Raw genomic sequence first — 13,572 nt, 5'->3', positions numbered from 1 at the left:
TCGGGCTTAGCATACCAGCCCTGTACTCTGCCGGTTATTGAGATGTACTCTTAATTCACAGCACTTTGCTTAATTTACAGTTTCATAAAGCACTTGCCACTGGGCAAAGATTCCTGCTTCATTTTGAAAACAAGGTCTAGTATTTCTAAAGGAAATATTTAAACAACTTCCTGTAAGGACTCTCAGAAGGCCTTATGTCAGGTTTCATAAACTGTGTTTGTATTCTTCCTTAGGTGGAAGTAAAAAAAAACAACTATGAGGTTTCAATAGTGACAAATGTTTTCCAAATAAGCCTCAGTTTTTCTTCCTGGCTGCAGGCTGGCCTCGGTTGCTGTGGTTTGTGACAGATGGGAAACACCTGGCCAAGCCCCCAAAAGACTGGCATCCCCCTATCCAAGATGCAAGTAATGACATTGCCTATATCGAGGTGGGTCTGCAGAGAGTTGCCAGTCCAGAAGTCTATTCAGCCCTTCAAAAGCCTTTTATATAGTTTATTTTAGGTCTGTGAAAGCCACAATGTGATGATCAATTTTCAACAGCACAATAATACATGTTTGTATTGTGGTGGTTAATATTGGTTGATTCAAATGTAAAGAAAAGGTCTATATCATTTTTCCCTGTTCATGTTTGACATTTTTTAAATATTTTACCATATTTGTCTTGAATATGAATTAACTGAATTAACTATAAGCCATTAGCCATGATTTGTCATACAAAACTGCCTCATTTTTACATTAGGCAATATTGCCTAATTACAATTACAGTGTTGAGTACAATAATTGCGTTACATTTGAGTGAACACCAGATTACAGTTTAGGGACTTTCATTTAAAGTCTAATACAACATGATGATGTACTGACTTTTTTAGTACATACTTGTTAGATAATATTCATTTTTAACTATGTTTATTATCAATGTTAATTAACTAACTAACATTAACTAATCAATTAACTATGTTAGCAAATATAAAAAAGGTGCAAACAAACAAGAATAAAAAGAAAAAAGAAATTGGGGGTCAAGTACACATGATTTGTTTATAACTACAGAGTACATAGCTTCAGGAGACAGAAAATACAAAATAAATACAAGCTTTGTTATTACATTATACATGTCCTCTTGTCAATATGGCTGAGGGGTCTGGACTAATGCTAAGTATGATAAGAAAGATTCCCACATATTATGAAAGACATGACGTTTTGTGTGTCATAGACGTTAGAAGTTAAGTAATCTAAAGGCAGATAGTACATCATAATCCTATGTCAATTTACTATAGTAGGCATCTTATTTAAAATGAATGCTAACATAATGTTAGCATATTGTAAAGCCTTTTCCTAGTATAAGTTATATGGCTACTGGTAGGCACAACACTGCCTGATCCTGCCTAATTCTGTCAAAGAGGGGAATAGCCTTAAACATCTGACTAAATCTAAGTGTGACAGATATACTGAAGTAAACAAATCCTGAATGTGACCAAGTACAAGGGGTTTATTACGTATGTATTATGTAGTTGCAGGCTACAAAGTGGCATGGCCTCAGATTTAGAAAAGTTAATTTATAACCAGATAAGGCAACATCGTATTAATTAAATTGGGAATTAGAGATTGGGAATTAGAAAAATTAGAGATCTGAGCAATAATGACAGAATTCTGGTCAGTTGATATATTTGGTTCTAGGTTAGAGAAAAAAGCTTCCATTAATTCTGGGGTTTTGCCAGGCAGTTTTGATTTATAGTGATTCGTAAAGGTCTTGAAATTTTCATTAATAATTTTAGTTAATCTCCCTTCTTTATGGTATAATGTTAAATATTTCCTTGATTTTTCATCATGTTTAAATATCATTTGCTTGGCAAATCTTATTTTTCTTTCTACATTCTTTGTCAAAAGGGAATCTAGTGCAGAACAGAGGGCAAAAATGTATTACAATCGGTCTGAATTTGGGCTCTTAATACATTCTTTTTCAGCAATGCTAAGCGTTGACTGTAATATATGTTTGAAGTTTTTACACTTCTTGCTGGCAATATAGGACATATTAAGACTTTTTTCAAAGGACTTACAAGTCTCCTATAATAGAGATCGGTTATCAGTGGATGGGGCACTGATAGACAAAAATTATTTAAATTCTGACGAGAAATAGGAAGTAAAATTATCTTTACATATTTATATGATCTTTAAGCATGGAATGATCATATGTTCAATGTCTAGATTGTTCTATAGTAGAGTAGTAGAGTTGTTTGTAGCCATGTGTACACGTACATTGAAATTCTTAATCACGCTGATCTCTCGGGATATACAATACACTGTACAACAGACAACACAACACAATGTAGACAACATGAATAATAAATATGTTGTAGAAAAATAAATATGTAGTAGTGTGACCAAACAAAAACATGGTAGACCATACAAAAAGTGTGTGTACATTTGTGTGTATTTAGGCACTGCAGTTAGCTGTTGAGGATATGTACTGCAGTGGGATAGAAGCTGTTCTTGAGTCTAGTGGTTCTTGCTTTAATAGTGCAGTACTGGTTGCCAGAGGGTAGGGGGGAGAACAGTTTGTGGCCGGGATGGTTGGTATCCTAAATTATGGATTGGGCTTTATTGCGACAGCAGATGATGTGGGTCTCACTGATTGATGGTAAATCACATCTGGTAATCCTCTGTGCTGTTGCTACAGCCCTTTGAAGTGCATCTCTGTCATGCATGGTAGTATTGCTGTACCACACAGTGATGCCACTAGTGAGGACACTTTCTATGGTGCTGCAGTAAAAGTTCATGAGGAGCCGCTTCCCCATACTGCATTTCTTTAAGCACCGCAGAAGGTGCAAACGCTGTTGTGCGTTTTTCAGACTGGCTACAGTGTTGTGAGACCAAGCCAAATCCGTGGAGATCTGCAGGCTGAGAAAACTGAAGCAGATGACAGTTTCCACTGCTGTGCCATTGATGCTGATTGGGGTGTGACCCTCTGGGTCTGAAGTCCACAATGAGTTCTTTTTTCTTGTTGACATTCAGGGCCAGATTGTTGTCAAGGTACCATCCATTAAGGTGCTCCACTTCACTCTTGTATGCAGACTCATCATTGTTGTTGATCAGCCCAATAATAGTGGTGTCATCTGCAAACTTAATAATGTGGTTGCTGCTGTAAGTGGCTGTACAGTCATTGGTGAACAAGGAGTTTAACCTAGGACTGAGACAGCAGCCTTCGGGAGCTCCATCAGGAAATCCAGTATCCAGTTGCAGACAGAGTTCCGTAAGCCCAGATTCCTGTTTTGGGACCGGCTTGGCAGGAACAATTTTGCTGAAGGCTGAGCTGTAATCTATGAACAGCATCCTAACATAGGTGCCAACCTGTCTAAATGTTCTAGGGAAGTATAGCATCATCAACTGACCTATTTGGGCGGTAAGCAAACTGAAGTGGGTCAAAGTTAAAAATGTCTGTATAGACACCATCTGGGCCGGCTACTTTATGGGTTTTCACTCTCTTAAAGGCTCTATGCACCTCATGTTTAGAGAACTGTAACACAAAGTTCCCTGGTTCACTGGGAGCCTTGATAGCGGGCTTGGTGTTCTAAGCCTCAAAATGGGAGTGAAAAGTGTTCATCTGGTAGAGATGCATCAATGGAGGAAATACTGTTGGTGCTGCCTTTATAGTTCATGATAGCCTGCAAGCCCTGTCACACGTGCCTTGAGTCACTCTCAAGTTTTTTTTCTAATCTGTCCTTGTATTCCTGTTTTGCCAGTTTAATAGCTTTCACAAAGTCATACCTTGATTTTTTATACTGTTCTCTGTCACCTGATTGGAAGGCAGCAGACCGTGCTTTAAGTTTGCAGTGAATGTCTTTGTTCATCCCCGGCTTCTGATTGGGATATCTGGATCTTCTTGACCACCACTGTATACTCATTTAGATCAGTGGAAGAATCTCTTTAATACACACCAGTCATTTCAAAATAGTATGTGAGTTCTTGCTCAGCAGCATCTGACCAGCACTGCATGGTCTTTACTGCAGGTGGCACGATCTTTAGCTTCTGCTTGTAAACAGGAAGAAGAAGCACAGGGGAATGGTCAGACTTCCTGAAATGCAGCCATGAAATGGAGCAATATGCTCCTTTAATGGTGGTGTAGCAGTGATCCAGTGTGTTATTGCTTCTAATGGGAAGACATGTTGAAAGTACTTTGGTAGTACTTTCTTAAGGCTGCAGTGGTTAAAGTTCCTTGCCACGATAGAAACAGCTTCCGGATGCATGTTTTCATATCTGCTGATGACGCTATACAGCTCGCTGAGTGCTGATTCAGCATTAGCATGCAGGTGAATGTGCACAGCGGTTACAATAACAGCCGTAAATTCCCTCAGTGGGTAAAAAGGGCGACATTTAATAGTGAGGTATTCCAGATTTGATGAGAAAGATCTGTAGAGAATTTCTACATCAGTGCACCAAGGGTTATTAATCATTTAACACTCTCTACCTCCTTTCTCCTTGCTGGTAGAATCGGCAATTCTATAAAGCGTGAATCCTACAGGTTGTACAGCAGCATAGGGAACGTCGGTTTCAACCAGGTTTCAGTGAAACAGAGGATGCTGCTGTCTCTCCAGTCGCATTGAGTGTTGATGCAACAGTGAAGTTCATCGATCTTACTGTCCAGCGATTGCAAGTTTGCAAGCAGGATGCTGGGGAGCGGGGACCAGCAGGTGCACTTGCCAGAGCCACGCTGACACAGCCCTTCTCTTACCCCACTTCCTTTTGCTTTCATGTCCCTGTTTACTCTGTGCTTGAGAAGCAAAGTACTTTCAGTTCCACTGAAGCTAAATCCAAGGCTCTAAATATCAGATCCAGGAGTGTTTGTCAGCCATTGGTGATGGTCACACATGTATTTTTTGCATATAAAATGAAACGTAACACAAAAATAAACAACATAAACGAGAGAGCTACATGTTATAACACGTGAGAGCCATTTAATGGCACCATCTTGGTAACTCGCTCATTGGTGAGATACACTTTTGGTTGCACAGGCTGATATAACTATGTTTCCAATTGAGCTAGAGACACCCATGTGTAGCAGTCTTTTTGGAGCATAAAAAATAGTCAGTTCTAGTGTGGCATTTATAAGGATTAAAGAAGGTGTACTCTTGAATTGCTGGGTGTAGAGCTCTCCACACATCTATATAACCTATTTTTTCATACTGAGCATTGAGTCAATTTAACCAAAGGAAATCTATCCATTAGTGAATTCAAATGACAGTTAAATTCCCCTCCACCCAATGTATTCTCTACTTACAAATCAGACACTTTTGAAAAAGCACAAGTGAGAAAATCAAGTGGATGACTGGACAGACAGTAAACATTCTTAATGGCAATTTCTTCTCCTTGTAGAGCCCCGTTGATGATCAAATAGCATCTACCTTCTGAATTCAGTAATTTAAAAGAAATAAAAAGTATTGAGATTTCTGAAAAAAGAAAAGATTGATATTGCTCTACTACAGGAGACTCATCTGGATGATAAAGAGCACTTAAATCCAGAGCAGTGTGGGTTTGGACAGGTCTTTTTTTGTTCTTTTGCCTCCAAGAGTAGGGATGTAGCTGTCTTAGTGAGGATAAATTTGCCATTTAATAGGTTTATGAATCTCCTTGATATTCCAAGAGCATAGCTGTCATAAATATCATAGAGGTCTCCCAAGCATACAAAACATTCAGAAGTCAGAAAAATATATGGAAAAATATATGAAAAAAACTACATACCGACAACAATAATACAATTTGCATGAGGGTCATCCCTGGAAGCTAACTGGGGTTACTTTTTTTCTATACAACTCTCTTGTAGCCTCATGTCTTACGTAGGGAATTAAGAAAATAACTAAAAGTGAAATGAGGCTTTTCTCTGCTACAAAGAGAACTTGGATATATTTCCATGTTGTAACCCATTGAGCAGCACCAAATAATTAGTGTTCTATCAAATACATTCTAACTGGGTAAATGGGTAAATTAACATAAAAACCTTGATTATCTCGCTTCTAACAGTAGCCTACATTACATACAGACCTGCCATCCAGCTGTTGTCAGAGAGTCCAGTGGGTAAACCGAGCAGCTCTAAAAACCTGTTTATTCCAGCAAGTATGGAATAAAATTACATAGCTTTAGCAGGACTGTGGAACACCATAGTAGCTCCACTGTGAGTGATCTTCAGGGAGGCTGGGACGAGCTGAGAGTAAACCACACTGATATTCTGTAGGTATGGCTCGTCAAATCATTTGCACTTTCACAGTTTTGCAGTTGAGACAACCCAAAAGATCATTACTTTCGAGTCCTCATATATTAGAGATTTCCTATTTGTCGTGCTGACGTTGAAGCTTCCATCACTCTGCTGATCCACGTGATTGGGTAATCTGATAACAATAGGTCATGGCTGCTGGTCTGGACCTGGCTTGACTGCTAGCGTGCTTTGGGCACTCTCAGTCTTAATGTGACGTGTTTTGGTTTTAATCTTCAGGAACCTAGGCCGCCAGGTGTCCAAAAATTGGACTGGGTGGGTTCTCTCTGCGGTCTCTAGGAGGCCTCCCACTGTTTTCCAGATTATCGAGACAATCGGCCATTTCCAGCAGCTGTTTTCCAGTCCTTGTAGACAAACCTTAGCTGATTTAGCAGCTTCTGTCATAGCTTAAACAGTTGTAATCCTTTGCTATGCTTCTGTAGCTTGCATTTCAAGATTTTCACGTTTTTCTGCAATAATAGAGTTTTCCATCAATTGCCTTGGTAATATTGTCCATAATACAAAATTATCAATGAAATAGTATAGAGCTCAACAGGAATTGACCATTCTCTAAGCCTAATTCTCTATGTTGGACCACCAGGTAATTTTCTTTTTTGTTTCCCTTCCAGTACAAAACCAGCAAGGAAGGCAGTACAATGGGCATCACAGTCTCTCATTCTGCCATGTTGGCACACTGTCATGCACTTACACAGGCCTGCGGTTACTCTGAGGGTAAGTTAGTTTTTTTCCATGATTATTCATCTATGGAAGAATACCAGTCATCAGAATACTGTTGTGGCTGCAGCTGTGCTCTCCTAACATGAGTGACATTTTCTCCTTTCCAGCTGAAACTGTAACAAATGTTCTGGATTTCAAGAGAGATGCTGGGCTGTGGCATGGAGTTCTTACGGTGAGCAGTGTGTTTTTTATCAGCAAAATGGTGACAATGATCCGCAGAAATCCTTTGCTCAATATTATTTTTTAATTTATTTGACAGGCACACAGTGGTGCAGTGGTTAGCATTGCTGTCCACTAGAGCCCTGGATTCAATTCCAGGGGTGCTATCTGCATGCAGATTGTATGTTCTCCAAATGTTCATGTTGGTTACTTTTGGATTCTTCAGTTTCTTCCCCCTGTCAAAAAATATACAGGTAGATTAATTGGCTTCTGGGAAAATTGGCCCTAGGTGTAAGTGTGTGCTTGTCTGTGTCTGTGTGTCTTCCTTTTGAAGGACTGGCGTCCTGTCCAGGGCGTACCCTGTCTAGTGCCCGTAGCTTGCCAGGATAGGCTCTGACTCCCCTGCAACACTGAATTGGAAGAAGCAGTTAGTGAATAAATTAATGGAATTTATTTGACACTTTTATCCAAAACAGCTTTTGGAGGCTAGAAATTGCCCATTTTATTTCCTTACACTTTTTGCTATTAAAATATACATCTTGGTTTGCCTGAGCAGTCTTGGAGAAGTATCTTGCTTAAGGGTCCAGTGAAAGTGTCCCAGTCTGGGATTTGAACCCTCAATCTTCTAGTCAGTAGTCCAGAGTCGTAACCATTACTTCATTCACAATATAATAATTATTAGTACTCTTTAGTCTAGAGTCTTAAAGGACATTAGGAATAATGCTAATAACAATACTAGCAAAAATGTTTTTATCACCACATTTTCATCACATTGGATTTTAGACTAACACCACTTTTTCATCATTTTGCTTGAAGCTGGAAAACAACAGGGATGCTATGATGTGGAATTGGCATTGTCTGGTTTCAAGACCTGCTCTTTGTGTGATGTTGTACAACTGGTGTGGAAGAATATTACAAATTCAGGAATCTAGCACAAGAAACGACAGCTGTGCAGTTGTATTTTCAACAGACAGTTCAAGAAAAGGAGCACAGCAACAGCAACTGCAATTATTTTCAGCTCTCCTTCTAAAAAAGACTCTCTTCTTTTTGTTCCAAACAAGTTCTTGATTTTGAAATGGAAAAATCAAATGGATTCTAATTTTCAATTTAGGTGTGTTTTTAATTTTTCCCTATGCTCTGAAAAGATGTATGGGGTTTGTAATTGACCCTAAATCTTGAGACTTCCCCTTGTTCAGGTGTATAAGCTAAAATCTAAGAATTGGACCTCAAGCAAAAGAGAAAAAACAACTCATATTGTGAATTGTTAGAATGTTTGATACATTTCATCTCAAATTGATAATCTACCGAAAGTCTTTCAGTCAACAATAAAGGAGCATCATTCTTCATTAGCAAGTTGAAACTGCATGGTTTCTGTTCTGTATGCTGAGATAATTTTAGGGTAAGTATGAAACTAAGGTCTGATTGCAGAGAAAAAGTCTAAATATAGAAGCAAACCAGTGGCATCACATGGTGATTAAGGGTCCTGTTAGAACAAAACCAGGTCCACTGTAGGTTCCACACCATGCTCTTCTTTAAATTAATGTATCTTTTTCCTTGCAGTAATACATTCCTCCTTTTGTCCTGTATAGATGCAGGACGATAACAAATCCTGCAGCAGATAAATTGAGTTGAAGTGTTTGCACTGCCTTAATCTGTTCTTGTGGTTGTGTGGCAGAGTGTGATGAACAGAATACACGTAATAAGCATTCCCTACTCTCTGATGAAAGTCAACCCCCTCTCCTGGATACAGAAGGTGCACTCTTATAAAGGTGAGGCAGGTCTGAACTTACCTTGATGACAGCTCTCATTTTTTATCTCTAACCACTCCTGTTCATTTACTATACCTGAACAATAATCTAAAAAACATTTAAAGCTAAGTAATAAGCATGGATGTATCAGCACAATAAGTATCCTTTTTTTCCTAAATCTTAAGGTTAATTTGTTAAGAGTACCTATGTTGTAAACATTGAATTTTTTTCCACTCACAGAATGTCACTAACAAACATTATGAAGCAATGAAGCTTTTATAAGTGATGGTCTTTTGGTGTTAATCAACTTTTCTTTTCAATGAAACCTTTTCCCTCATAGAACCAAAACATTCTTGTATGTTTTCTCTGATGAAAGCATTAATGAAGAAGGATGTTTAATAATTTAAATGTCTTACACTTCACGAATAAATAATTTAAATACCAAATAAAGTAATTCATCTATATGTCTACAATAACCAATCTAGTAATAGTTTTTATTTGTTTTTACTTAGCACATGCCCTTATCAAGGGCAATTTCCAGCATATACAGTTTACATTATGCATAGCTCTGTTTTCTTCCCTGAGCCCAAAGACTGGTAAAGATGCAGCCATTCAAAATGCATGATACAACCCCATACCACGCAAAATTATCTGCAGTTCACCGTGTTGTATGTGATTGGCTGGCTAAAATGACCGACAGGGGCACTTCTGATGCATCGGTTGTTAGTGAAACGATTTCATCATTTAATCTCTTTACTGTGCATTTTTTAATCCGCTTAATATTGATTATTTATATGGAATTTTACAACTAAAGGGAAATTTTAGTAGCTGAGCATAAAAGCACATTTGCAAGGCTATTAAAAAAGGTTGATCGAGTTAACAGTCTTAAGTGATCGCTTAAGTAACTGACTTGTACACCTGAGGTTGAGTGTTCAAACCCAGCTCTCGCCATCATTTTTCTTTTAACAAATAAAAATGTCTTCGAAAAACGAAAATAGCTAATATTATTGGCATTATATTGACATTTTTTATATTTCTAAATATCACAACATGTTCGTACTGTATGTACACAGCAGTAGGGCGCAAATTCACAATCACGCCCTATTAATAAAGGGTATTAAGGGTATTAAGATCCCTTTAGATCTCCCTTCAGATTTAAAAGGTTATTAATAATATAATTCATGTCATGTAACTAAACAGCTAAAATATCACAAGGGGACATTTTGGGACCCACAAGCTATACTGTAGTGGCTTTAAAACTATACAACATCGCGTTGTATGCATGTGGCAAGTTTTAAGCTACAGTACAGAAACAAGTGTTACAAGTGTTAAGAATAAACAGGACATTTGAATGCTGCTTGCCTTATGTTAAAGAGCAACAATGACAACAGAGCATGGCACTGAAAATTTATCCCATCCCCCAAGCAGAACTGTTTATTTTACATAACAAACAGTGGGGTGTAACACTTCTATAAATTGAAGGTTGTGAAAACAGTGAGTTCCAAATCACCATGAACAAAATACAATTTTAAAATACAAGCAGTTTGAAATTATTCCTTGTTATTAATAAATCTCTTAACTTCAAACATGTTGTGATATTTAGAAATATCAAAAATGTCAATATAGTGTCCATAATATTTGCTATTTTAGTTTTTTTTATTTGTTAAAAGAAAATTCATGGTGACAGCTGGGTTCAAACCCCTGACCTCCAGCATGCAAGTCAGACGCCTAAGCCATTACACCAATGTGCCACTTAACAACTTAAGCTGTAGCTAAAAAGGGCAGGCAAAATGTTTTCACGTGATCACTGGTGAATGAGTTAAAATGATGCAGACGATTACAAAGAAAGTGGACCACAGTAATACTTTGAGCTTACAGCCTGTCCAAGGCCATTCATTATTTATACTATTAATAATATCTTCTGTATCGCATCAAAGTTAGAACATTTTAACAAGTGTATGAGGCGATACACAATGTGTCTGCTCTATAACTGTACAGTGTACAGAATAATTTCCACAGAGTTACACAACCTCGTCTCAACATAATAAACAACAGTCACTGGCTTACTTGAAGGTGTAACACGTCTTCACTGTCATGGTACGGTTTCAATATACTGTACAGTATGTTCTCCATTGCCACTATAAGAACAATACAAGCTTTAAAAAAAAAAGAATGTCAAAATGTTTCCAAAATGTCCAAAATATGTTTCCAAAATATTTTAGCTGCTCAGTTACACTACTCCATATTGATATTACTATCAAGTGATGTTTTTTTACAGTAACAACAACTGTTCTTACTACAGTACATATTCTCAAAAAAGGATAAAACGTTATAACTTTTTATGAAGTACACAATATAAGCTTAATAATGTTGGAACAACCACGTTAAAACCAGAACCCATGTAAGTTACCAAGTTAAAGACTTTGATGCATAAAATATTTATGCATAATTAAAATATTTATGATGAAGGTGGAAGGTTGTGTACTTTTTTCCAACTGAGCAATCTTATATATATACCGACTTTTTCATGTTTAATGATTAACATGCTGTAATACACAGTTCAAAATTATTAAAAGTCTAAAGAGTATACAACTTAAATTCCTAATTGGAAAAAGATTGTCCCTCAGCAGTGACCTGGATTGGAAACCGGGCATTTTCTGGCAACAGCTGAAATGCTGTACATGAGACGTTAAGATTTATTAGCTTCACCTGGCGGATTTACAATGTTCTTCTAGATACTATTATCATATTTCAATTTCCATGCTATATAATGCAGTATGATGCGCCACGCCTATTGCATTTTGATGCAGCATACTCCGTGCATTTTGAATGGCTGTATCTGTAGGTTAATTGTCCCTGGTGTGAATGTGTCCGTGTTAATATCTGTGTGTATTCTGTGATGGACTGGTGTCCCATCCAGGGTGTATCCCACCTTGTGCCCAATATATTCCAGGATAGGCTCCACCCCCATAACAAGCTGTTATGATGATTATGTGTGTATACATGGAACTCTATCAGCACAGTAAGCCAGCACAAAACTGTAAGTGCAGTGAAAGGTATTGGGACTAGAAGAGGAGAAGGTCAGGAGTGACAGCAGTGGTCCTGGGTAGGTGGGCAAGAGAGTGTTAGTAGAGTCATTAGGGAGGTCCACAGAGGAGACAGGAATAGGGTGTTAGAGTTTAAAAGCATATGTTTGAGATGGTGGGAGTGCATTCGGGAGGAAATATCTGTGAGCCAGGCAGGTAAAGGCACAGGAGGAAAATGATGGAAATATTTGGCAGCATTAGATTAATTGTTTGAGTATTTGACCCCTATTGGGGATTATGTATTTCGGTAGCTACATCTATGCTTGCAGCATTTCCGGACTATACTGGTTTTTCAGTACCGAGTCAGCAAGCTCTGTACATGTCTTTTGCGTCTGGCTTACAATGCACCTGTTATATATATTAGTATGTTCCAAAACAGTGATAATAGAGTGGTTAAGTATGTTGTACTTAAGAAGTAAATAAAATATGGGGCATGTGAGAAATGACACATGGGTTCTTTATAGTCTCTAGCAAAGTTCTTGTGAAAGAGTAAAAAAACAGATTCAAACATAAAGAAGGCAAACACATATTTATTAACAGTAAATACAACTACACATCACACAATGTCTAAGCAGGGGCCTACATCCTATACATGCAGAAACAAAGAATTCTAGTCCTGTAAACCTAAACCTCCATGAAACCCCTTAACATAGAAAACAGAATTACAGATGCAGCCATTCAAAATGAGCGGTAAAAACCCGCGGTACAGTAACCAACCCGCAGGGCACCGTAGGGCACCGCAGGGCAAGTGATTGGCTGGCCAAAATGACCGACAGGGGCACTCGTGGTGCATTGGTTGGTAGTGAAAAGATTTAATCATTTAATGTCTTTACTGTGCACATTTCAATCCGCTTAGTTTTGAATATTTATATGGAATTTTACCACTAAAGGGAAATTTTAGTAGCTGAGCATAAAAAGAAGAGGAGCATAACGCATCTGAAGGTCATAAACGATATTAATTTAGGAACATAAACATTACTGTATGTACATAAACTGTACTGTGTATGGCTGGTCTTGATAGTTTAAAGAAAAAATACACACCAGTCTTCCATTTCTCCCTAAACATTTTAAGCATGAAAGTTTTATGAAACGGTACCCAAATATGTGATTGCTGTATAGAATGAATTTTAATTTTTAAAAATTATTTAACAGGAAAATTAAGCTGTTTACATCTTCCGCCTGAGAACAGTCACCCGTTGCTACCCAACGCAGAAACACAGCCACTAACTAGCAAAGAGAGGACATTAGCTAGCCAATATGATAAAGAAATAAATGATTATTTTGTTTATTTCTTTTGCACATTTATTTGAACATTTCCATCGATTGTACAAGCACTTGGAAACTGTCCAATCCCTAGTTCATCAAGCATTTACCGGTCTGGCGCCGGTCTGTGTCTTCTAGGATATAATGCCAGCGAACTCTTGTTTTTATGTCCACTATAACTACGCTGAGCAAACGTTCTGAGGTCAAATTCTTCCAGCACGGGGGTACCTTTCAGTTACACGACTGTGTATGTCGCTTAAGCCACTCCTATTTGGCATTTTAGTTATGGAGGCGAGAAGACGCCCCCCCCCCCCCCCCCCTCTGGGTGTCTGATTTGC

The 13,572-nt window shown here is 38.0% G+C and overlaps 1 protein-coding gene and 1 long non-coding RNA gene across 8 annotated transcripts in view; one reads left to right on the top strand and one right to left on the bottom strand.

Annotated features, from left to right (window-relative positions):
• Positions 1 to 13,572, bottom strand: part of LOC148648890 (uncharacterized) — a 314,784-nt gene that overhangs the window by 35,920 nt on the left and 265,292 nt on the right. The window lies entirely within an intron of this gene.
• The window catches only part of LOC148648895 (disco-interacting protein 2 homolog A), a 306,696-nt gene that overhangs the window by 196,376 nt on the left and 96,748 nt on the right, over positions 1 to 13,572 (top strand). For all 7 annotated transcript variants that reach the window (XR_015926561.1, XM_088607241.1, XM_088607240.1 and 4 more), the window contains 4 exons: positions 318 to 427; positions 6,870 to 6,972; positions 7,086 to 7,150; positions 8,813 to 8,906. Coding sequence is in view for 6 of the 7 variants with exons in the window: in XM_088607241.1 (XP_088463367.1) it covers positions 318 to 427; positions 6,870 to 6,972; positions 7,086 to 7,150; positions 8,813 to 8,906 (372 nt within the window). In the remaining variant the exon portion in view is untranslated. The remainder of the gene's footprint in view (positions 1 to 317; positions 428 to 6,869; positions 6,973 to 7,085; positions 7,151 to 8,812; positions 8,907 to 13,572) is intronic.

The sequence above is a fragment of the Lepisosteus platostomus genome, chromosome 14, assembly GCF_059453375.1.
Source record: "Lepisosteus platostomus isolate fLepPlt1 chromosome 14, fLepPlt1.hap1, whole genome shotgun sequence".
Classification (NCBI taxonomy): domain Eukaryota; kingdom Metazoa; phylum Chordata; class Actinopteri; order Semionotiformes; family Lepisosteidae; genus Lepisosteus; species Lepisosteus platostomus.
Note: the sequence above shows the minus strand (reverse complement) of the source record. Positions and strands in the feature narration are given on the sequence as shown.